Source organism: Coturnix japonica, chromosome 2 (genome assembly GCF_001577835.2).
Source record: "Coturnix japonica isolate 7356 chromosome 2, Coturnix japonica 2.1, whole genome shotgun sequence".
Classification (NCBI taxonomy): domain Eukaryota; kingdom Metazoa; phylum Chordata; class Aves; order Galliformes; family Phasianidae; genus Coturnix; species Coturnix japonica.
In genome coordinates, this window is record NC_029517.1 from 24,349,930 (window position 1) to 24,374,816 (window position 24,887).

A 24,887-nucleotide genomic window follows, 5' to 3' on the forward strand; every position below is an offset into this window, starting at 1 on the left:
ACTGTTAATGAGCCACATGGCCTTGCCTGCACTACTACTGAAGTCTTTTAGGCTACCCCTCCTTCCTCACTACCATGTGCAAGAATGAAAATACAAGCTGGGAAAAAAAAATACCCCAAACCCACCTGTGCTCTTCCTTCTGTATGCTTCCAAATAATACATAAGTGAACAGTGTTTTTAAATAGAATGTACAGTTTTCAAGTGATTATGTGCTGTCTAATTTCCTAGAGGTGCTCAGCAGACATTACAGTCTTGCTCACACATAGCCCAGCTGACTACATTAACAGGCTGCAGAGCTCTGGGTTTGTGTGATCTATGAAATCTCTGAATGGGGTGAAGAATCAGAGGCTCTGAGGTAGCTGCGAATTGTAGATACATACATGTTGCAATGGCTACAAGGTTGTTGTATTGAAGCTCTTCAGAAATTCACAACTGACATGACATTTATAAGAAATATTCTGTATATTCTCCTCATTTAAATAAAATCTGTGAATGCCTTCAGACTTCTTGCTATTTTCAGGTGTCACAGATCCATGCAGCATTTAAATTTCTTTCTTCAACCATGATGTCTTTGTACCTTGGAAGGAAAAAGAAATAAATGTAATAGATGAACGCAGAGGAATAGTACCAGCAAGCAGTGCCAAAATTAGGTATGTTCCAGCTCCTCCAAGTGAATTCTGCATCATAAAAATGAAATGGGGATACACTGAGTGACAGTGTAGGCAGGTAGGTAGATAAAAAAATATCAGGGCTTCACTTGACACTGAGAAAATCAGTATTGTGATGCTCCTCCCCAGTATAGGGCTATGCTCTAGAAGAGAGTAATGATTGAAGTAATTCCCAAAATGGCTGCAGCAGGAAAAGAAACAACTTAATTAGAAACAAAGGAAATTTACTTGAGGTGTTGGGAAGAATTCTCAAAGTACTGGAATGAGTAAAATAATAGAATAAGTCAGGAATTTTAGGATCTTTCCCTCACTGGAGTCTGAAATGAAGAAAGAAGACAAAACACTCTTGGTATATTTGGTGTTGCTTTTCTGGACAAGTGGGCTAAGTAATGGCTTTCAAACTGCCACGTCTGTCATGACATCTTGACAGTGCAGTTACCTGAACTTTCTTTTCACAGAGGACTCCAGTATAACCAGGACGGCAGGAGCACACATTAGGTGACACACACTTGCCTCCAAACAAGCACTTCTGATTGCACACAGCTAGACCAAGAGAGAGGGATATGTGGCTTTAGTTATCTGACAACTCAGTAAAGGAAACTTCACAGTCGTGTGGAGCCAACAATACTTTCTTGCTTATGCCATCTCTGTATACAAAGATGCACATGTAATATGGGAGCATGCTGACAGAATACATGAGATAGAGAGACAGACATGACAAAGGTGTGTTTAAAAGTGGCACATAGCAATGGTTTCTCAGGGCTGCAACAGCAGCATATCACCTTTCCACTGCATACATGGTCTCAGACTACCTTTGTATTCTAAAGAGCTTCAGCATGGGCACAGGAATCTGTACTCTGTCCTGCCTTTAACACAGATTTCTGTTAAAATACAGCCAAGGTACAGGATTTGAAGGTATTGCACATTTCTGAAGCATTCTAAACTGTTCAGAAACAAAGAGTTTACATTGTTGGTCACATCAATCTTACGTGTTTGACACTGGATTCCTTCCCACTGTGGAGGACAATGACACGTACTTGGTCCAATGCACTCTCCACCATTCTTACATTCCTGAAGACAGATTGCTGCACAAAAACCATCACAACAAAGTTCAATAATATCTCAAGTGATTGCTCTTTATTTACATTTGAGGATGCTGACTATTTGCTGACTGCTTTCTCCACAGAGTCCAAAAATATCTAACACCTGTCCATATGGATGATTTTATTTTATTATTATTTTTCAATAGAGCTTTCCAATAATTACAGAAGATAATACAGGGGAAATTGTTTTTCATCCGTGCCATCATGTACCTCACCATCCATATCACTATCTGAGCCTCAGGTGGGGAGATATGACAGACACTGATGTTTTATCTATTGTATTTCTACCATCCACACTCATGCTGATTTTCACACAAACTGTGCCTCTATCCAAGCTGCCACATTTTATTTACGTGCCGTCTATAACTTCATCAAGATACAACTCAATCCACAGCTGTGCTTCCATCACACTCCTATTTTTATCTTTCCTAGAGGATTTATGCCCATTGCATTTTCTATTCCAATCATTTCCCACCGTTTCCACAGCTTTCTGATATTTCACTGTAGTTCTTTTTCTGTGATATTATTTTGTTGTTTTTTTTTTTTTTTTGTGTCCTATAGTGCAAACTGAAATTCTTTCTGTTCATTGACCCAGTTCTTTGCAGCTGTATGTATTCAAAAACACAGATGCATCTTGTTTAGACAAGAGTGGAAAAAGAAGCAGAAATACATGTCATTCAAGAATAAAAAGGATATTCGTCTCATGATCTAGCCTGAGCTGCATGGTATTGGTTCCCCATTCTACATTTTGCTGCCAAGTTATAGATCACTATTTGTCAGTGTGTGTATATTTAAGAATTCTTTGGCACTAACTTCGTATGCACTGTTGACAGAGCTGTCCTTTAACCATACATTAGTTTTACAACGTGGTTCTCCTTGTTAACCACATGATACTTACGCGTGTTACATTTTTTTCCACTCCACCCTGAAGGACAAGAGCAAATATTGGGCCCTACGCACCTTCCTCCATTCATGCACCTTGGCTCACAGACACCTTAAATTCAGAAACATTTGATGTTAAATACTTTTTAATGGTTTACAGAGCAATTCATTGGTTACTTTCATAATTTGGAAGGATTTTAAGCTTACTTTTTTCACATCTTCTGCCTGCGTAACCATCAGTACAGGTACAAATGTTGTTTCTCATGCAGTGGCCACCATTCTTACAAGGCGGCGTGCAGACAGCTAAAAGATATAAAGGAGAAAGGCTGATTTTTGGTTTTTGTTTGCTTTTGCAACATATTTCCAGGAAATCAGCGCAACACTAAGATCCTGATAGTGCCAAACATCAATATAAACTAACAAACCTGTCTAGTAAGAATTATATTAGTGGATTTATTACAACAGCAAATACAGAATAAGATAAGAATGTGTCAAGGTTGGCAAGCAGACATGTATACAAGTGACCAGACTATATAATACAGATGCAGGTGGCCAAGTGGCTGAACACTGCTCAAGAGCTGAATGCAAGAAAGCAAAGTTTTAGTATCTCTTCTTTAACATTGACTGAATCAGCCATAAAAGCTTTACATATATATGTTTATGTTTGGTGCGCTACTTCTCTGAAGACTCGATCATGAAATGTGTGTCTCAAGCTTAACAATGCTTTCTTACTGATTACCTCATAATGACAGGAAATAGGAGAAAATAAAAAAGATTACCATTCTGACACTGGGCTCCATAAAATCCATGTGGGCAGAGACAAACACCTGGCTTAGTACAGGAACCACCATTGAGACATACAGGGTCACACATTGCTGCGTAAACAGGGTGAGGAAGAGTGAGAACCGTGGCAAAAAAATGAAGTCCATAAAATATCTACTTACAGCGATTAAATGCCTCAGATGAGTTCATAATACACTATTCACTTAAAATCTCTACCCAAAGAATTTGAGATCAGTTTTCTAGAGCTGCTACTTGGCATCAGAACTATCATGCAGAGACAAGAGGGAGAGTGGGGGCTCCCCACCATTAAGCAGCCACCCAGTGCTGCTGTCTGAGCCACATGGTTACAAATTTTAGATTATGAGAGGCCTCCCAGAAATGCGGAACTTGCAGGAGTCCATAGTGGTGTCTGTCCCCTGTTACCTGTACTGCACGTTGGTCCGTACCATCCAGATTTACACTGGCAGATGTCTGGAGTGAGACATTCACCGCCATTTTCACAGTGCCTGTTGCAAATCACTACCATCCATCGGTCAAAGAGGGGAAAAAAAAAAAAACCTGTTACAATTTATCCTTCATCCACTTTTCAGGAACTGCTGAATAGATTGATCCTATCTCAGACCCAGAAAAAGGTTGCACTACAGGTATGTGAAACTTCGTTCCATGTAATTACCCATGATTTGGTTTTATGTAGTTTTAGCAAACTATGAAATCTAGAAAAATGAAATCCAAGATTATAAATTCAGATTACATGATGGATTTCATAGACTCCAAAAATGTTCATTCAGGTATCCATCACTTCAACAAGTGTAGCTGCATGGTAGTATTTCACTTTCAAAAAACTCCATGTTTCCACGTTCCTATTCAAAACCAAAAAACTACATGCAGCTTTTGTAGTACATTATGTTATCAATATTTATACACCAGTACTGTCTAAGAACCGGTCATAAAACCCAAGCATGGGACCCTTCAAAGAGGCAGGGGTCTTAGACACACCACATCAGATATTTAAATTATAACTTGCTTTGCTGTTCCCAAAGAACAGGAAGAATTTTCTGTCTTTTTTGCTTATGATTTTTTACTTACTGGTATCACATCTTGGTCCTACAAAACCATAGGGGCAGGTACAGAGATTTCTGGCCAAGCATGTCCCTCCATTTTTACAGGGTGGTTTACAGTGTGCTGTGAAAATAGAATTAAGTTGTTCAAGAAATCACATCTAAAAAGATGTGTGGATTGGTCATGCTTTTGCAAAAGGGCAAGGTTGGTAATTGACAGTAGGGATAGAACTGGAATAAAATGAAGTAACATGTTATGCCTTTTTACAAGAACAAACAAGAATTTGATTTCAGTGGTGCACACACAGTTCCAACTTTGGTGGCCTCCCCCAGAGAATGGAAATATGAGACAATTTCCAGACAGGACTGCAGTCTTCCAGCTTCCACATTCAGCTTAGAGGCATATACAGTTACTGGTGAACTCTATTTGCTGTGAAAGTTACCATGGCCACCATCTTTACATAATTTCACATCATCAGAAATACTGAAGGAAAACCTTTGCATATCTCTCATCTATATCTGTATTATTATATAAGTGTAAGGAAACATGCACATAAATCCACTTGAAAAGAGTGAGAAAGACTACAAATTAGATGTGGTCAGAATTACAATTAAAATAGTCAGTCAGTTTGAGTCAGCACACAGATGGTCCAAACCTATCCACAGAAGATGGTTGTGGTGACAGGGTCTTTCCAGCTGACAGCCCTAATCACTGGGCTAGACCAGACTTCCTTTCCTGCTGCCTGTCCTTGGGAACGTCACTTACTTCAGCAGAACTGCTAAGTGCTCTTACTAAGAATATCCTAATGCATAGTGATTGGGAAACTGTTGTGGGGTGATGTGTGTAGAATCCAGATCTCCCTTTCACTTGAGAGCATCTCAAGTGAAGGGGTAAAGTGAGGAAGGGCAACTCTGAACAAATGCCCAGTGGAAAAAGCACAGAAGATCTGTGTCCTCAGATGTGAGCGATAAAAAATAAATTAAAAACAACCTTTTTTTTTTTCATTATTTTTAGATCAGCAGGCAGTATAGTATACTGATGATGCAGTAAGTAAGTTAAAACAAAGTATGATATTTTGCTGTTATAAGTGACTAAACATAGGAACCTGTTAAAGTAAAAATCAAACAAACTCGCATTCCTGTCAGAATGAGTAGTTATGAAAGTCGCTGACATCAACCTTTGGATATTTATGGATCCAAAAGTATAAAATATTCTGTTTACCTTCTTCACAAGTGGAGCCACTGTAACCTGGTGGACATTCACAGACATTGGGCTTAATGCACTTTCCATGGTTTTTGCAATCAGGTCTGCATAGAGCTGTGAAAAATCAACAGTGATCTTAATAATTAACTCACTGATACAATCTACCATGGTCTAAATCAAAATGTCACACCCACCTGTCTGACAGTTATAACCAGCATAGCCAGGCTTGCATTTGCAAATATTGGGTGCCACACATTCCATGTTTTTGCCACATGTTTGTCTACATATTGCTGAAAGGCAATTAAGAAAACCATGAAAGGAATAAAGAAATAAACAGTGGCATTTCAGCCTAACTATGTCCGACTTAGCACAATGAACATACCACAAAGACTCAGTCAGGTCCCTGACTGTAAGAGGGGAGCCTGAGATAGCTATATGCATTTTTGCCAATCACACATTAACAATGTACTCTCACATTATAAAAATACAAGAGCTGTTCTGAAAGTAATGCCCCCTATTATAATATGTTGGCTCACAATGTCAGAGACGGATGGTGGTGTGGCAGAAAGGCTGAACCTTCCCAACAATATTCCATTAAATCTGCTGCCATGTGACAGATGGCAGCGGAGGGGCAGTCTACAAAATGGAGTCTGACATGGAAGTGCATATTATGTAAAAGATGTGTCACTGAATTCCTCCACGTGGAAAAAATGGAGCCCATTGACATTCATTATTTGCTGACTGCTTATGGAGACTAAACAGTGCATATGGGCACAGTGAAGTGGTGGGTGGTGAGTTTCAGTAGTGTTACAGAGACTTGAGACAAGCCACATTCTGGATGTCCATGTAGAGCTGTTACTCTACAAAATGAAATGTATCTCAATCAGCTCATTCACATGAATAGGCAGGCTGCAACCAGGGAAATGTGCATGAAACTGAATATTGGCTTCTATGTGTTGGAAGTGACAGTGGCAACATTAAAGAATTGCAAAGTCTGTGCAAAATAGGTCCCACAAATGTTCACATGGAACAGAAACACCACTGTATGCAAGTTTGTCAGGACCTGCTGAACCAATACAGGCCTTAAGATGACATTTTCCTGTGGTACATCATTACTAATGATAAGACATCTTCTCACCATGAATTCATGTCACATGAATTCTCCATCAAAGAAAAAGTTCAAGATGTAGACCTTAGTGAGTAAAGTGATGTTCATAGTCTTCTGGGATAGGAAAAAGATGATCCTGCTGGATTTCGTGGAACCTGGACAAATCATCAGCTCTGACCACTACATCCTGATACTAAGCTGAAGCCTCAAAATTCCAGGATAAGGAGGGAGAAGAGGACAACCTTTCTCTTGGAACATGGTAACTACAGCCATGTAGTGTGAAGAACGTGGAGCATTACTTTGAGAGCAACCTATATACATATATATAAAATCTGCATTTAGTACAGTCATTTGCAATACCTTTACAATTGAAGCCATCTCCATAGTAACCATAAGGACAACGACCACACTTGACTCTACCATCCTGACTTGACTCACAAGGTACTCCAGGAAAACAAGGTAGATCAGCACAGGTTACTGCTTTGGGAAGCACTATTTCATCTGAAGCTTCAGGAAGCAGTTCTGGTGGGACAGTCACTTCAACAAGGGCAAAAGGTAAAGGACTCAGTCTATGCTTGGCTAACAAGTACTGAACTCTGTGAGCATTTCCACCTTTAAACACTTTGTGTGACAAAGAAAGCCTTTTGCTTGTGTTCTCTCTGCTAAGAGAAGGCTTCCTGATAGACTCCCAATGTCTGTAGGCCTCAACTTGTGCCCTTTTCTTCTCAGTTGATACAGCATGGCTGCTTGGAGAAGCTGTCATCACTGTGTTTTCTGGAGAAGCCCCTTCTGTGTCATTAAGGTGTCCACTGGTGCTACCAATAGTATGAGCAATGTTTTCAGTAACATCTGGTTGTACAGAAGCACTTCTCTGAGAATTATATGGCTTCACAGTGGTGACTGTTTTTGATCCAGAGGCTGATAGAGTGCTATTATTGTCCATTTCTATAGAAATAAATCTTTGGGGGACATCTGTAGAACTGGGAACAGAGCTCAAGACCTTGCCAAATGATGACTGTTCAAAACCTACAGAATGTTAGAGAAAAGGAGAAAAGATGTACAGAAATATTAGGAGATTTTTTTTCTTCCAAGAATGGAGAATATCTTCTGAACAGAAAAACATATGTTCCATTCATTCCTCTCCTTCCGTGTGCTACACCAGAACAAATGTTTGCAGTAGGACATAAATCTCAACTGGCAGACAAATGTACTTTGGCTTCATCCTTTTCCACTCTCACCATGGCCTTTTGGAGCAGGCAGCCAGGGATTTTCTGCTATTGGGTCAACAAATAAATTTATTGTCAGAGCAAATTACAAGTGCCATACCAACTAGATTACTGTAATGGTGTTTAAACAAAAGATATTGCTTACTGTTCACATGTGTGTCTAAATGCAGGTAATAAGCCTAGAGTCTGGAAGCAAATATTTAGTCACAATATATACTTACCCACTTACGCTTACTTACATCACATGAAGTAATTTATATGAATAATTCACTACTTAGTAGCAAAAATATTATCATGTTTTAGTTTACTTAATTATTTCAGTTATCTCAGAGCTCTCTGATAATTCTTTGAATATTTTTCTTCATTTTCATGGTTTCTGTATGTTTTTTATTAGTGGAATCTTCCATATGTGTTTTCAATGACAAAGATGGACTTAGCCTTCTTTTTGATGGTAATGCAAATTGAATGAGAAGTGCTCCATAATCTGCCCAGAAAAAGTGGGTGTTCTGGTAGATTGTAGAAAGGAGTCTGGCACATTAACCCAAGAATGTCAGAAGGCCTCCAATGGGTTTTTAGCATTATGGGTTTGAGTAGGAATGAAGTTAGAGGAGATTGTTCAACTTAAGATCTGTCCTTTGAAACAGTATTAGAAAACTGTAAACAAAAAAAAAGGTTAAACTGCCCTAAATCTTACTGTGAAGTGTTATGCTTCCCACTGCTGAAAAACAAAGCATCAGAAGAAAATGATTAAGAATTATCCAGCATTGGCAATTGAGTGAGAGAGCATTTTCCTCCCCTGCTAACAATTCAGAGATAAAGAAAGACACCCAAGGAGAATTCTCTGTGAACAACACCTCAGCAGGCACAGAGCTGGAAATGCCAGTAACAGTGTTTAAGGAGTTTTGGAATTAAGAACCCTCGTTTGCTATATTTTTCACCTTTCTTTTGAATTGAAGTATGAAAATGGCATTCAACATAATGCCATAAACTTTTCCTTATCTCATATAACAGATGTCCCTATCCCCATGTTACCTATTGCACGTCAGTGGTTAGTCACAAAAACAAAAGGCAGCAGAAAGAATGTCATACATCACACTGACAATGAAATGACTTGACTGACCTAAGGGATTTGTTGATATTGACATTTCAGTGTCATTTGTAATATTAGAAATAAGAATGCATACCAAGTAATTAATTTAATTAAATTAAACTGAAAAATTAAAGTGAATAACATAAAGCTGACTAAAACTTGTAACTTCCCAGATATATTCTAATCAGTATGTGAATCAGAAATGTCACTATCTTCATGAAATAAAATCACCTTTATTCTCTGCAGCCTCTCCTGTGGAATCTTTTCTTTCAACAGAAACATCTTCAAAGGTTTCTAAAACAAAAAATGAGAGGGCACATTAATAGTTACTTTTATTTCATCAGCAAACAAATTACAGAATTCCAGTAGAAAAAATAACTAAAAATTCAGACAGCAGATGAAGATTAAAAAATGTTTCTTGAAGATTTGCAACGGAGTATGCTAAAAATGGGAGTTATTCAGAAATTTCATAAAAATTGTAAATTAATCTTAGGCACCTGATTTCTCAGGTGGCTTTATTTGAATAAATCTATGCTAAGCAGCCTAAAGACAAAGTGTTTTGTCAATAGTTACTTGTATTATGGAAATAACACAAAAAATACACTGCACAGATTCCTAGTATGAAAGAATGTGGGCATTTGGTAGCTATTTTTTTTTTCCTAAACATTTGGAAAAAGAGTTTATAGCTGTGTGACCCACAACATTCTGATATTGTGACCATCTGAGCTTCTCTCTCCATAGGCAACATTCAGAGAGTTCTTTTCTGCTGACTATTGTAGAGTTCTAATTTACTGTTAGAACTGTAGCCCATCCAGAGATATCTTGTCTGGATATAAGACAATAGTATTCTTCTGAAAAACAGATCGTATTACCGTAGCATGACTTCCCATCTCCATTTAGATTATTTGGGCATGAACCGCAATAGTAAGAACCAAAAGTATTGAAGCAAAATACTCCAGGGAAGCAAGGGTTGGAGGCACATTCATCTATGTCATCTTGACAATTTTCACCTGTAACCAATAACAGATTTTTATAATAATGTTGTCACCAGACTCTGACAATATTTTTAGAAATGATAACAGTAGAATATATGCAGATGCATATTCTATATATAATACAAAGAAATGCATATATTAAGTACATAAAAATATTTCAGTACACCTAATAAGGACAGCTCACTATGCTTGTTGCATACATTTTTTCATCATATGCCAAGTTTCTTGCTTATTGCAGAACACAAAGAAGATGCACTCTGTGGACATTTATCTGCAGGCATGGGAGGAACCATGCTGGAACCAAAACTATCGTTCCTGTCTTACTATTTTCACCAGAGGAAAACTGAAAATATAAATATGAATATATGATGTAGTAGTTTACCTTGAAGTCCAGGTGGGCATTCACAGTAATAACTGTTTATTCCATCCACGCATTTGCCAGTACTACACTGGTTGAGTTTGCAGTCATCAGTATTCACTTGACAGAGATCACCTTCAAATCCAGCCACACACATGCACAGGTATCTCCCACTTCCAGGTGGGAAATTAATGTTTGTCACACATGAGCCATTATTTAGGCAATCACATGAATTTACCCTGACCTACAAAACAAATAAGACAGTTTTTTTTTTTATGAACTAGCAATGAATGTTGTCATTAGATACTGTAAACATCTTACTAGCTTGTGTCATTTTACTGTAATATTAATTACCTCTATTTCTACCTTAGTCTCCGCATTGCAGTCATCTGTCAAAGAAAATGTTAATTTATGGGGGTTCTTTGACACAGCTTTCCACAAAAGGAGACCTGATGGGGAAAGACTGGCACCTTCAGGACCAGACTCCAATGTGAAAAGAATAGCAGAGCCTTCTGGATCTGAAGCCAAAAACTGATATACAAAATCTTCTCCATAAAAAGTCTGTAGAATACCCTGCAAAGTGTCAAGCACTGGAGGCTGGTTGTCTGTAACAAAGGAGATATTTTCTCTTTTAAGCAAGAGTTGCAATATACTTATTAAAATTTAAAAGGAACATATTTTTCTGTTAAGGAAGACATATGTGACTATTTCTTTTAAATTCTAAAGTCATTTCAACAGGACAGGAAGAAAAGAGATTTTCATTATAACTGTAACAACAGTAACAAGAAATTACAGTATGTAAGAGCTTGTAAAGATTGCTTGAATTTACATATAAAAAGGCCTCAGAATTTATTGAAATTAAAAATTGTTTTTAGAAAGTGTTGCAGTTTAAAAGTGAAAGTACAGAAAGTCCAAAAATTAAACATTGTTTTTATTGAGATGCAGTTTAAAAGTGAAAGCACAGGAATTCATAAAACTCAAAAGTTATTTGGTGTTTCCTTTAAGAAATGAACAGACATTGTTAAACACTACTTGGGATTGGGCTGAAATGAGCATCTAAGCAAAACTGAGCATGGTGAGATGGAATAGGTAAGGTATTCACTGTTCCTTGGAAGCATTTCAACCATGCAGCCTACTCACTGTTAAGTCTGAAAAAGGCTAATAAGACTCCTGCATTGGTGGACTCTAATTCATTTCGCAGGAGTTGTTAGATATCCTGAGACACCAGGTGAAAACAAACAGGCATAACCACCATATAAATATACACTGAAGTATTTGCTTAGGCTATGCATCTATGCAATCAGTGTGACTTAGATCCAAAGATTAAGTGGATAATTAAATGGTTAATTAAACCTGCTTTTTAATCTGGTTTCTTGTGTTCACCTCTTGTTTGGTATGAGTCAAAGACTCTGTAGAACAAAATATTGTATTAAACATTGTTACTAGGCCTATGAGGTGTTACCAGTGTTTATGCAAAGCTCTTTACAAAGCATTTTCGTAGATATATATATACAGAAAAGCTGCTGTTGCAGAAAAGCTGCTTATGCAGAGCTACATTGCTGACAATGTAAGTTAGATAACATACAATTTTACAACTGCAATTTCATTTATTATTTTCATTGTTCTGCCTGCAATTGTGGACTCACAGGTAGCTGAATAGGCTCCCCAGGGAGGTGGTTGAATCGCCATCCCTGGATGTGTTTAAGAGCCATTTGGATGTGGTGCTCAGGGACATGATTTAGCGGAGGGTTTTTAGAGTTAGGGTACTGGTTAGGCTGCGGTTGGACCTGATGATCTTCAAGGTCTTTTCCAGCCTGGGTAATTCTATGATTCTATGATTCTGTGAGAGTCATGTAGAAAGAATAATAGCTTCTATGCTACTATTAACACCACAAGTTAATTAGTGATTGAGTTCACAGAGCTCACAGATGACCTTTAAGCAGGAGGATGGACTCAGGCATCCTGAGACCTCTTCCACTCTGAATTTTCCAATGATGAAATTATGTGTATAGACTATTTGATATCTGCATACAAACTACCTGTTCAAAAAAGTGAAAGAAAAACCTTGCCTAAGAACATGCAGCTAATTGGGAGATACCTTTTATTCCTAAATGTTGAATATACTTGTGGACATGGCTGTACCAAAAATCAAAATACTGTGAACTGCCAATAAGGCTCAAAGAGTTGTTAATTTCAGTAGTTTCTTGTTAGTTACAGCGAACAGGGGGGAGAAAAATAAAAACCAACAAGTAAGTCTATCTTTCACATGTCTAGTATGGAAAAGAAAACATCCTTTTCAGAAATTAGGAGAAACACAAGATGAAAAACAAGATCAAATTACAAACTAAAATAGTACCCACTGAGCTTTTGCTGAAACATTTAACTAAGATCAAAACTTTGGCATATCTGTTCATTTTGAAACTTAGAACCTAACTTCTTGCTGCTTAAAATATATGTACATATATATATCAAACAGACAACAAATCAGAACTATTCAGAACTTACTTTCAGCAACTGACCAAGTTAACCTTGATGTGTCAGGCCTGCAGAGTAAGCAAGGGCTGGTTGGATTCATATCACCTTCACCATAACAGAGTCCATCTATGTTGCATGTTTTCTCCTTTTAGAGAAATGGCAATGTGATTGATTAATTGTCAGCTGTCAAATGGTGAATCACAGAGTCACGTATTTGTAAAGTTTTGAATTTGTAAAGTGTCGAAATCTAATATATCTAATCCTAATCAAACCTAACCCTACATTCTACTTTTAGAGGTAAACAAATGACAGTATGCTTGGCTCTACTTGTTAATTATATACAGTGTTGGGTTTTTTTTGTTTGTTTTTGGTGGGGTTTTTTCCTTCAAATTTGTCTCATCTGAGCTTCTCTTTTGGTGCTGGGCATGAAAAGTTCCTGCTGTAAACAGGAACAGGATGTATATTCGTACTACCTGAAAAGACACATATTTTTGTAATATACAAAGAATGAAAGATATACCTTTAGTGCACATAATCCAGATTCCTGTAGTTCACATATCTGACAGGCTCCATCGTATATTATCATTGTTTTAGAATTGCTGTAAGTTAATCCATCATTAGAAATCTGAAAGACATAGAGTAAAAATAGTTTAACCAATATAGGTATCAACATCTCAGCAGCACTGACTGCTATTGTGGGATTCAACTCAATGACAGGCATTACTTCTAGCTGTTTAAACTCTCGTAATAGTCAGCAAAACTCTAATCAGTGGTATCAACAAGATGAGGCATGTATTCAACTGACTGTATGTAGGTGTCTATGATAGGGTAGAATTAAGAGTTTTTAGGGTCTACTGACCATATTGACTCGTACAGTTTATCTTAGATGTCATTCATGCATATGCAGCTTAAGAGATGAAATGAGACATCATGTTAAGCAAGCTGAATTCCACCCACTGTACCACTAAAAAATAATGGTTATCTACACAGTGTATTTTCATCTTTTAGTATCTGCAAGTGAATATTTGAAATTTCTGCAGGTACCTTTATTTTCCACCAGGCAATGGGTTCATCATCAACCAGATCCATGACATCAGACTGTGGGCCATTATTTGGTAACTCACACTCGACAGTCCTGACATTTTGGAAGGCAGCTGACATAATTAGAGGTTCTCCAGGAATCCACTGGCTATCAATATACTAAATTTTAGGACAAATAATTTGTTTTTCAATGAAATTGAATATGAAAATATTATTATCAGAGAAAAAAAAAACCAAAACAAAACAAAAGCATATTGCTTTGTGTTTCAATGTGTCTGCTGTCTCTGGATGAGAATGCTGTAGGAAACATTAAATATCACTTTTTTCCCCCGCAAGCAAATTTCTAACTGAACCTGTTAATGAAAGATTAGAAGTCTTTCCTGTTGTGTGGCATTTTGGCATGACATTATCAACAAGAATTCTGAAGAATGATGGAAGAGTTAGTTAAGCAGTGGGTGAACCTCTAAGTAGCACTGATCTGATGTAGTAGTTACTTTATTCCTCTCTATCTCTGCTCACAGAAGTGGACAAGCTTTAGTCAAATGAACAGATGAGGTTCTGGCAATGCTCAGCTATGATTTTGGATGCCAGCAAATACTGGCAGTTAGCCACTAAATCACTGCACAAATGAACAGATTACAACATTAACCCTGGAGAGTTTTTTCTATACTACAGCAAGGGCAAATCAACCAAGAGTCTTGAGAGTACAAGATAACAGAATAGGGATGGTAGTACAATGTGACAGAAATATGGATTGCAATAGGAAGCAGGGTTAAGAGTACTGAAAATAGGGTGAGGTAGATTAAGAATTGAGAGAACAGAAAGATCAAAATCATGTTGAGCTTAACTAAGTTTTACTGAGTTGGTTATTTTTTCAGCTACTGGAACAGACTGAAACATTTATTTAATCCTGACACTGATGTAGGGACCACAGTTTTGCATTTTTTAAGATTAAAATAAATCAGTTTAAAAAATGCCGTATTTTTGTTCAAACTAATTTTTTCAATATTCTTTCATCCCGTGATAAAAATTTATAGCAAGGGTGAGTAAAAATGTAAAAACTAAGCATTGTCAAATATGTGATTTTGAGATCATTGATGCTTTGAAATGTGATGCTATTTTTCCAAAGGCCTTTTGTTATCAGCTGGAGACACATTCAGATACTTTTTCAGAAATATTATTGTCCAAAAATCCATTAAAAATCTACAAATCTACTAGAACAAGATATGGAGGTTTATACACATTCTTATCTTTTGCAAAATCTAAGTATATTCTGGCACTGTGTAATCATTAACTCCTTAGTCATGTCCTGCCCAAACCTCTACCAAGAGATGTACACTGGTTTTGCATCTGTTAAGTACTCCAGTACAGAATTCTCTGACTCATCTCTTATAGCACTGTGCATGGTAGGACAGCCTGTAGACAACCAATGTGATTTAATCTTTCAGAAGTGCAAACATTAGAAATAAGAAATGTGACTGTATTAGCTCTAAATTTTGCAAAAATGTTAAATTCATCTAAAAATACCTACAAGAAGTGCTATATGTTGTAACTCTGCCGGCATTTGCACAAAACCACCATTATTCCAGTCAGAAAATTAAAAGGAAACAAACTTACTTTCCTTGGTAGTTTCAGGAAGAAAATTTTTAAAAATCAAAATAAAATTAAAAAAAAACAAACAAACCAAAAGCAACAAAGGACGTCACAATAAACGTGATTATTTAGAAAGTTTGTATAGTTCAGAGCCACGTATAATATCACAAAGAGTGTTTTATCAAAGTATCTTGCCATAAGCTAAGACAGAAGCAATTCAAATTTTTGCAGACGAACTCCCAATAACTGTCTGTGAGATAGACTAAAATTCTTTTAACCTATACTCTTAACTTTCCCCCATTTCAAGCCAATGAAGCAGATGAGTGGATAAATGTGCACAGGAAAAAAAAAAAGAAAAAAAAAAAATATGTAACCCACGCTGCTTAATAGTAGCATCTAGTAGAACTAAGGAAAGCATTTTTTTTGTTGTTTCAGGAGCAGAAGTTTCCCACTGAATGTTTTCACTTTTGTCATTCTCTCCCCCCAGTCACCAAGAGTGAAAACGAGTTTCATTTGGGAGGTGTTTTTTATTCTCATGTATAATACCGTGTAAAAACTTGTAATAACAGATTGTTCATTTCAGAATAACACTTGTAAATGGCTTTTATTTTTGCCTTGGGAAAATTCTAGGTCTGACTAAAAGAATTCTGTCTGTGCAGACTACTCTGACATTACAGTGCAGTACTTTTAATCTCCTGCTCAATCCAATGCTACAGAGCTGACATATTATTAAGCAGCCACAGTATTCTGCCCCTAGGAAATGGACAACATCTTGAAAATGCCTTTTTATTTTTTTTTGTAACAGATTTATTACATTTATAAAAAAGCTATTTTGAGCATTTAGTTTGAGACAGAAATCTAGTGACGTCTTTAACCTTGCTGTCCTTTTCCAAAGAACTGGTACTTCACTTCTTCTCCATAAGCACTTAAAGGGAAAAAAAAAAAAAAAAAAGAAAAGAAAAAGAATAGAAAGAGCAAGCAACGTATTGTTTCCTACCAATAGGGCTATCTTTGTACCTTTGTCCTTTCCAGATGGATAGCTGCTGTTTGCTGTTATCTCCATCTTAGCCACTGAGCATTCCCATTATGTTTCATATTTTTATCATTGAGGAAAGTGAAATCTGACAAAGACATGAGTGCCTGCTGCAAAGTGCCAAGTGCCTCTGCTTTTAGCTTCTACAAAAGTATTGGGTTATACCAACATAAATGATTAGATAGATGATTATTTCCTTATTCATAGAGAAATTTAAGCAGAATTATTACTATACCAGGAGACCTACCTGCAATCTGATAATTTCACACTTCAGATTCGATGACTCCCTGAAACCATGTCCAAAAGCCCTCACTGATGTGCAGTCATACTGACGAATATCACACAGTCCAGCATTTTCCAGCTCTGTAATTTCTGGAGTTTGGTCTTTGAAGTAGAAATTAGACAATAAAGATCAATATAATGTACTCACTTATATGCATTTACTTTAGGCAATATTTTTATTTCTCTGCCCAACTAAGAAAACTGTGAACAAAAAAATCTGAAGCCGGTGGAGAAAAGGTACAGGCAACAACATTTTGTGTCACTAAAATGAATTTTATCTTCAAAGTCAGGCTTTTTATGTTCTCTTGGAACTTAAGTTTTACAAAGCAGATGAAACATTCATGTGATAACAAATTTGTGAATACTTCTCTAAAGCAAAGCCCATATATTTGAGTTAAAGAGGAAACAAATATTTGTTTTATTACTCTTACTTCTTCCTTCATTTATTTTAAAGAGATTAATAAAACAAAAATACTATTATAAAATTAAATATTAACAGTTCTGAAAAAGTTTTAAATTTTCTAACACTTCTCATATTTTCTTTGTGTTATCTGCTTATCTGCATTTTCAGACAATGTCCCATTTAAAGAAAAAAAACTTGCCCAGCTCTATTAGGCAAACTTTTTTCTTCACCATCAGTTCTGCTTCCACATTTAACAGCTTACGGAGATGTAACATTACCAAAAACATCTTACTTGCAGTTAATAAGTAGCAGGAGTGTATGGATGTGGCAGATCTCCTTGAAGAAGACAGCATGTGGAAACACACCAATCTCTTGAGGTAACACTCTGGATTGCAAACTGAGTAGTAAATTTTTAAAATTTGACATACCATTAACTACGCCCATTTTTTCCCCTTGGGAAACAAGAAGGCTAAATAGAAAACAATAAAGGCTGTATTAAATTGGAGCTAGACTGCTGGATAACGAACAGGCCCACCACAGCAAACACCTGCCAATGCAGGAAGAGAAAAAAATAAAAGCTGGAGAGAAAAACAGTGAAGTAAAACAGGTTGTGCAAACATGGAGACCATTATTTCAGAAAATCTCATTGCTTTTCCCACCTACCAGACAGTACACTGCAGTCATATGAACCATAGCCTTGAAAGCACGCGCAGCCCCATTCTGTACATTCTCCATTACCACTGCACAGACTGGGACACTTCAGTGCAATAAGCAGGTTCTCAACAAACCCTTGAAGTTCCTGTTGATTGTAGTTCATTTCTTCTAAAACTCTCTTCTCACATTCATTCTCTAAAAGAGCTAATGAAGCTTCTGCCCATCTGAGGTCATCTTTCAACAGTAAATCTTTAACACAGATACTGATTGCATCTTCCATTCTTCTGCCAAGAAGGCCACCACAAGCTCTTCCTATGCTGGAATTGGCTATTGCCTGCTGGCACAATCTCAGAGCGCTAGACTCAGTGAGGCCAGAAGGTGTGGGCCAAGAAGGAAAAAACTTCTTGTCTTTGTCAGTGGAGTGGTCCTCCGGGAAAAAGTACCTGTACCCCTCTAAATCTGTTTGACTGAGACTTTTGAATAGAAATTCTGGATGATATTTGTAATAACTTTGGCGCTTCCTTCTACTTGTAACAGATTTACTTTTTTGAAGTTTACTGTAACTGTCAGAAATTCTTTTAATATCTGAGCTTGAAGTTCCTTCTTTTTCTACCTCAGAACTTTTTTCTGAGGTTGCAGAGACATGTGTGTTTACTGATGATGATTGGTGAAGTTTGGTTTGATTATCCTCCTTTTGCAGAAGTGTGGAGGACTCCATTTCACGCACAGATGAACGTTTGTTTAAGCCTTTGACAAGATCAACAGGACCGAGATACTCATCAGTGACATCCAGTCCTGGTATCAAAGAAAGAAATCTACCATTTTCACTATCTTTACAAGACAGGGGAGGTTCTGATTTAGAAACCACCTTTAGTTTATGTACAGATGGATCTAATCCAGCATCTTCAAATGTGCAGCCACAGAAGACCTTTTTCCTAGAAGATGGTAGTGAAGCAGGTGTCTTGTCAAACAAGCTACCTCCTGGTGAAATTCTAGAGACGAAAAAGAAGAAATTCTATCTCAATTTATCTATATGTTTTTGTTGTTTTAATAATCTGTGCCTGTTTCCTTGTTGTTTCATACTTAATACTTCTACAGCATAGATTACAGAATCTACAGAACAGTTACAGATCTCAGTTAAATTGTAAAAAACATGGAAATAAGTTATAATAGAAAAAAAGAATTAAGACAGATCTTTTTGATGATTTGTTCAAAACAAACTCATCTTACATCATACTTACTACTTAAATAAATATTTGGCTTCTCAGTCTCTATTTACTCAGATATTAACTTAAAAAGTCTTTATTTCAACAAAGTTTTAAAGAGAACAAAGGAGAGATGTCATGTCATTTGATTGAAATCCTTTATTACCTCCATTCCTTTATAAAAGAAAAAAGAGCATCAGAATTGTTTGGGATTTCCACCCCATTGGCAGTGTGATAGTCATTCGCTGTACTTCCATCAAAGGTGCCACAGAGCCCCATTGTATTTCTGTAATCTGAACTGGGCGCCCTAAGTGTTATACTCATTCCCCATTCACTCACATCAGCACGAATGAAAGCTCCAGAAGAAAAAAAAACCTAAAAAGACATGGACAATATCATTGTGAGAACCATTATTCTCGTTTTTCCTAATAAAATCAGGTACACTGACAATGAATGATTTACAAAGCCAGGCATATAAAGACATCCCATTAAGGTCTGGCTCTAACTTTTCCGAATTACTCTGAATCGGCAATTGTTATTTCTTTTGGTGTAGCATTGTAAATACAAATCCTGTGCACCCCAGAAAACACCTAGATGGCACACTGCAGGCCAATAAGCTTCATCCATCATTATTAGGTTTAGAGAAGAAGGTCAATGACTGCAAAACCACAGAGAAATAAAGACTAGTTGACCAAAGAAAAAAGGCCATTTACTCTCCAGATGGGAAGGGGATAATTCTGGTAATACAGAACTGACTCTTTGGGATCACCTACCTTTCTCACTTTCTTTTTGCCAGCTACATGATTCTATGTGTTAGCGGCTTAATACAGAATAATTTTCTACCTGCAAAAAGTGTGATCCTAAGTATTCCAGATAGCCCAGAGTAGTGTCAAGAATTCACTATCTATTTTATTTCACAGTGCTCCGCAGAATTATGGACGTCTTACAAGCAAACTGAGAAGAATTAGGATTTTTAGTTTACTGGTCTGAAGAACTATAGAATACAATTCAGCAACATTTTTACTAAAAGGGAAAAAAAAAAAAAAACAGAGGCAAAGAAGAATAAGCTCATCATACATGAGAGAGAATTCATGGACAATTGAATAGCTGAAGTGACAACACAAGATTTTCACTTCCAAGTTTAAATGTTGTTTCTATGAGCTTGGTGCACAACTTCACACAAGTCACTTGTTTTTTTTCTCTTTTTAGTATCCTTGCTTCTAAAAGTGAGAAATTTAATTTCTCTATTGCCCGATGTTCTTAATATTTAATATCTGAAGTATTCAAAACTTAAATATCTTATATTAATAGACAAACTGAAATGGCCTATCTGTTTTTGTGGCTTGCATTTCAGACCAACATAATGATAAACAGCAGTGGATTGTTTGACTTTCAAATTCTGCTTCATTTCAAACATCATTTACTGGCAAAGCACTGGCCAAAGTACTCTGACAATAAAATAAACATTATGCCATTGTTTAATTGCAGAAAATAAAGCATGTTTTAGATCTGAAGTTGGTGTGAGTTGGTAAAAATAATTACTGAAATAACTACTGCATCCAAAAGTAATATGTACTTACTGTTACTTTTCTTCCTAGATAGGATTCAGTGATTCTGACATTTCTTCCTGTTGTGTCCCTGCTTATTATGGATAAGTGTGGTTGTGACTCATGTAGCTGACCACTGCACATGTCATATGCAATTATATCACTTCTTTCTTTGGCGACAAAGCCACAGTTACAGGATGCTGGATACCGAAGACTTCCACAATCCCACTGGCGAACATGAACTTCAAAATCTCGAGCTGTACTCTTGTAGAGAACAAATGTTCCTGTTTTAAAATTGTCATAGAGTCTGGTACCAAAAGAAAAGCATGTTATGTCACTTTGGTTATAATATCACCAAGGTGTCGGCAACTTAACTTAAAACAGATTTCTAGTATTAGGTAGGCTTTGAAACTGCAATACATTTCTATGCATTATGAAAGAAAAAAAACAAAAAATAGTACAGCTCACAAACACAAGTAACTTTGTTCTGAACAAACACCATCATATCTCTTTTGGATAGCTCTAAAACAAAAACTTTAAATCTGTTCTACAGCAGAAACAGAAGGAAGAAGAGAAGGATCTCAAATGGAATATGTAGAAAATGTTTGTGAATGGAAAGGTAATCAAGAAACCACTGCCAATACTTGATGCATTTTAATAGTGCTTTTGTGTACTCTAACCGGCAATTGGGGGATGCTTAGCCTTTGTGTTTCTACTGCGATGCAAACACCCAGAAAGAACAAGAAGATGCTTAACTGTGCAGAGGTGAGGTGCAGACGCTGAAGTCTGTACAAGTACCCTTGACAAAATGATTTAGAAAGTCAGGTACTTTTAAAAATGTCTGCTTTATTAAGATGGAGAATGCCTATTCCTAAAGATTTGAAAATGATTTAAGACGAAAACCATAAATAGTGACTTCATTTTTTTCCCCTGAGGGTTAGCCATCTGCTCCCTGAAGCAAGGTTAGAATAGCCAATTTAATGATTTGGTGGTGAGAAGCAAGGGAGTTAAACAAAAAAAAAAAAAAAAAAAAAAAAAAAAAAAGAAAGAAAGAAAAAAAAAAAAAGAAAAGAAAAAATACAAACTTTTTCTGCATGTCTAACAGTCTCTTGGCTATAAATGGCATTTGACATTTAATTGCAGAGTAGTGATTTGCCTTCTGTTTAATGGCCTAGCAGACAAACTGCAGATGGCCAACTGCTGGGACTACATTTGAACACCTGTGATTCAGCAGGGACAGTTCCCTATCTGTTTGTTTCCCCAGTTTATAAAATAAATTAGCAACGCTTATCCTTAAAAAGAAGGTTGTTTGCCATATTCCAGCAAGAATATGTTACAGTAAATCATTGCATCATAAGAAAGTTTGATCACATCATGTCAATGGTTAAAAAAACCACTGAAGGCATCCCTATAATTTTGAATGAAGAAAGAATTGCAAATCAGTATAAAACTCCTGTGACTTTATTACTATTATTAGTCACAGTGCTATCAGAGCATCCATTTACAACCTGTTTTTTTTTTTTTCTTTCAAAATCACAAAAAAGAAAGTGTTGTGTGTTGAGCACACTTATGTGCAGGCAATGTATCCTCTTCCTCTCACCCTGTCATTTAAAGAAATGTTCTTCTGCTGAGCAGGGAATATACAAGTCCCATGAGTGGAACCTGTATTTGTTTTGAAATCTTTCACGAATTAGAAACACTTTGAAAGACAGAAGCACACAAAAACCATGCCAGCTGTGGCTAAGGAAGCTGTCTTCACTTTGGAAAGAAGGTTTAGTGAGCTGCAAATGACGGAAGTGAATACATTGCTGTCGATGACATTAATGAACTCATCACAATGTCATACTGACAGAATATAGCTTCAAGCAACCTGATCCATACAGGGATTCAGATAGTTACACCAGAAATACAGAAAACACACTGCAGACTGGAAATACTTCTGCATTAAAACAGTTTTGTCTATTCAACCATTTATCATTGATCATATTTAATAATATTTCCACCTTTCACATTCACAATGTGCAGCTATTATTTCTCTCTTGGCATATTCTTCTAAAGAAGGTAATAGTCAATTTGCTTCTTTCTTTTGCCACAACCTAAAACTTGTATTTCTAAATATAAACACTATAAACATGACTAACAAGCTTTAACTAACTGGAGCATGTTTATCCTATTATCTAGGAAAGAGTGTGAAATATATAGAACAAATGTAGAAAACTACATCTTGCATCACTAGCATAGATTAAAAAACAAACAAACAACAACAACAATCCTTGAAATTAAAAGCTCCAATCAAGTGATTACCTTCCATCAAACGTAATTATATGAGGGTCAGTAAATGAGTAGCAGTAGGCAGTTGGTAGATCCTTTACTGTGATCTTCAAAACAAAAAAGCACATAGTAAATCATACCAGGTTAGACTTAGGCACATTATTTATATTATGTTCCTATTTTATAATAAGCAGGTAATATTATATCTAAGTAGTTATGTTAATATTCAAATATAAGAAACAATACAAATGAAAATGCAACATTTGAATGAAAGTAAAGCAAAGGAAAATTGACTACTTAGGAATCTTGGTGAGAATAAGCGTGAAACTGAAATACAAACTTAATATATATCAGCCACATTCCTGGCTTGTTGGTTTTACAGAGCTTAATGTGAAGATTTTCAACCTTTATGCCTTCTGGAACATAGCCATTCCACAGGAAATTCTCACTGGATATAGGTTCGACAGCAATTCTAGTAATTCTGTCTCCATCCTGCATGAAGTCTGTCACAGCAGTGAAATAAACTGCAGCTTGACTACAGATTCCATTACTGCAGGGTTTCTGGAGAAGATCCACACGACAAGAAGAAAGAACCAAGTTTAAACCTAATTGTTCTTTACCTGTTTTAATGAAAACACATCATTAGTGAATTTTCCTCTAATCAAGGCACATTCTGTATATTACTCTTAATATAAATACTAATTTATCTACAAATAGCAATGATTTTTCTTTTCATAAATGAACATAAGTGAGCATTTTACTTGAGTTTGACCATGGAAAACCCTCTCCCTACACACACCCAAGAAAATTGTTTTAATTTTCTACACTGATAGCCAAATGAAATTCATGGTAGTCCTGCAGATGGGACAAAAATGCCTGTCTGAATAGGCAAGGATCCCCTTGATGTTCACATGACTTGGGCATACTACAAAGACAGTAAAAGCTGAGTACTTCATGACTGTATACTCAATACTTAAAACACAGTAAGTAAAAAATAAAAATTAAAATTAAAAAAAAAAAAAAAAGGATGATGGCTGTATTCATCCATACTTTCAACAGCAGTACATACAGCCTTTGCGTAATTTGCTTTAATATTTTAGAAAGTATTTTATAACATACCAGATTCTCTGAAGGTGCAAGTCAGAGGGAATATTTAGAAAAACATGATAAACATACAAAATGCTTACCAAAATAGTACCAAAATGCTTACAAAATACATACAAAAATACTTACCTTCATCAACAGTATTCAGTCTTAGTGATATACTGCAGTCACTTTCAACCTGGTTAAATTCATGACAAGGAATAGGGATACTGCTTTCTATTGACAGTCTGTATTCCTTGCCATCTTCTGATATCTCATACGTTTCTGGATGTATCTAGCACAGAAGAAAGTATGCTTAAAATGCAAACATCATTTGTGATCTACAGCACCCCTACTTATCAGGCAAGAGTAAAGTATGAAAACCTAAAGACACTGAATGGTGTGATACATGGCCCACTTGTTATCCATATGGTCTAAAGAGCATTGGCATATGGGGAGAAGATGAGGACACTGTAAAAAGTGTGTGGAGAGAGTGATAATAACAGGTTAGAATAAGGTAAAGCTAGTAAGAAAGGGATTAGCAAGTACATTAACACTACAAAAATGCATTTTTTGTGTAGCTTCTTGAAACCAGCATATAGGTAATTTGTTGTATTGTGTGGAAAAAAAAAAAAAAAAAAAAAAACTACTTAGGAGCTTCACATAAAAAGGAAAATAATGTGTTTAGATGTTATGCGCTATAAAATGACTTCCACTGACATGAGATTAACCTGGACCCTGAATCTGCAGAAATATAAGCATGCACTTAGCATTATGAGAAGTAAATCCTCACTCAAGTCAACAGGAATTTTCACAATATTTATG

The 24,887-nt window shown here is 36.3% G+C and overlaps 1 protein-coding gene across 1 annotated transcript in view; it reads right to left on the minus strand.

Annotated features, from left to right (window-relative positions):
* Positions 1–959: 959 nt before the first annotated feature.
* The window catches only part of VWDE (von Willebrand factor D and EGF domains), a 35,671-nt gene continuing 11,743 nt past the window's right edge, over positions 960–24,887 (minus strand). The window contains exons 6-28 of the mRNA XM_032442389.1: positions 24,213–24,357; positions 23,385–23,599; positions 23,013–23,086; positions 20,742–21,015; positions 19,328–19,536; positions 17,966–18,948; positions 16,865–17,001; positions 13,995–14,150; positions 13,471–13,575; positions 12,981–13,095; positions 10,830–11,080; positions 10,500–10,719; positions 9,995–10,132; positions 7,167–7,832; positions 5,893–5,988; positions 5,717–5,812; positions 4,523–4,618; positions 3,860–3,955; positions 3,433–3,528; positions 2,861–2,956; positions 2,670–2,765; positions 1,658–1,753; positions 960–1,211 (exon numbers count right to left, since the gene is read on the minus strand). Of these exons, the coding sequence (XP_032298280.1) occupies positions 1,051–1,211; positions 1,658–1,753; positions 2,670–2,765; positions 2,861–2,956; positions 3,433–3,528; positions 3,860–3,955; positions 4,523–4,618; positions 5,717–5,812; positions 5,893–5,988; positions 7,167–7,832; positions 9,995–10,132; positions 10,500–10,719; positions 10,830–11,080; positions 12,981–13,095; positions 13,471–13,575; positions 13,995–14,150; positions 16,865–17,001; positions 17,966–18,948; positions 19,328–19,536; positions 20,742–21,015; positions 23,013–23,086; positions 23,385–23,599; positions 24,213–24,357 (4,617 nt within the window). The 3' untranslated portion in view covers positions 960–1,050. The remainder of the gene's footprint in view (positions 1,212–1,657; positions 1,754–2,669; positions 2,766–2,860; positions 2,957–3,432; positions 3,529–3,859; positions 3,956–4,522; positions 4,619–5,716; positions 5,813–5,892; positions 5,989–7,166; positions 7,833–9,994; positions 10,133–10,499; positions 10,720–10,829; positions 11,081–12,980; positions 13,096–13,470; positions 13,576–13,994; positions 14,151–16,864; positions 17,002–17,965; positions 18,949–19,327; positions 19,537–20,741; positions 21,016–23,012; positions 23,087–23,384; positions 23,600–24,212; positions 24,358–24,887) is intronic.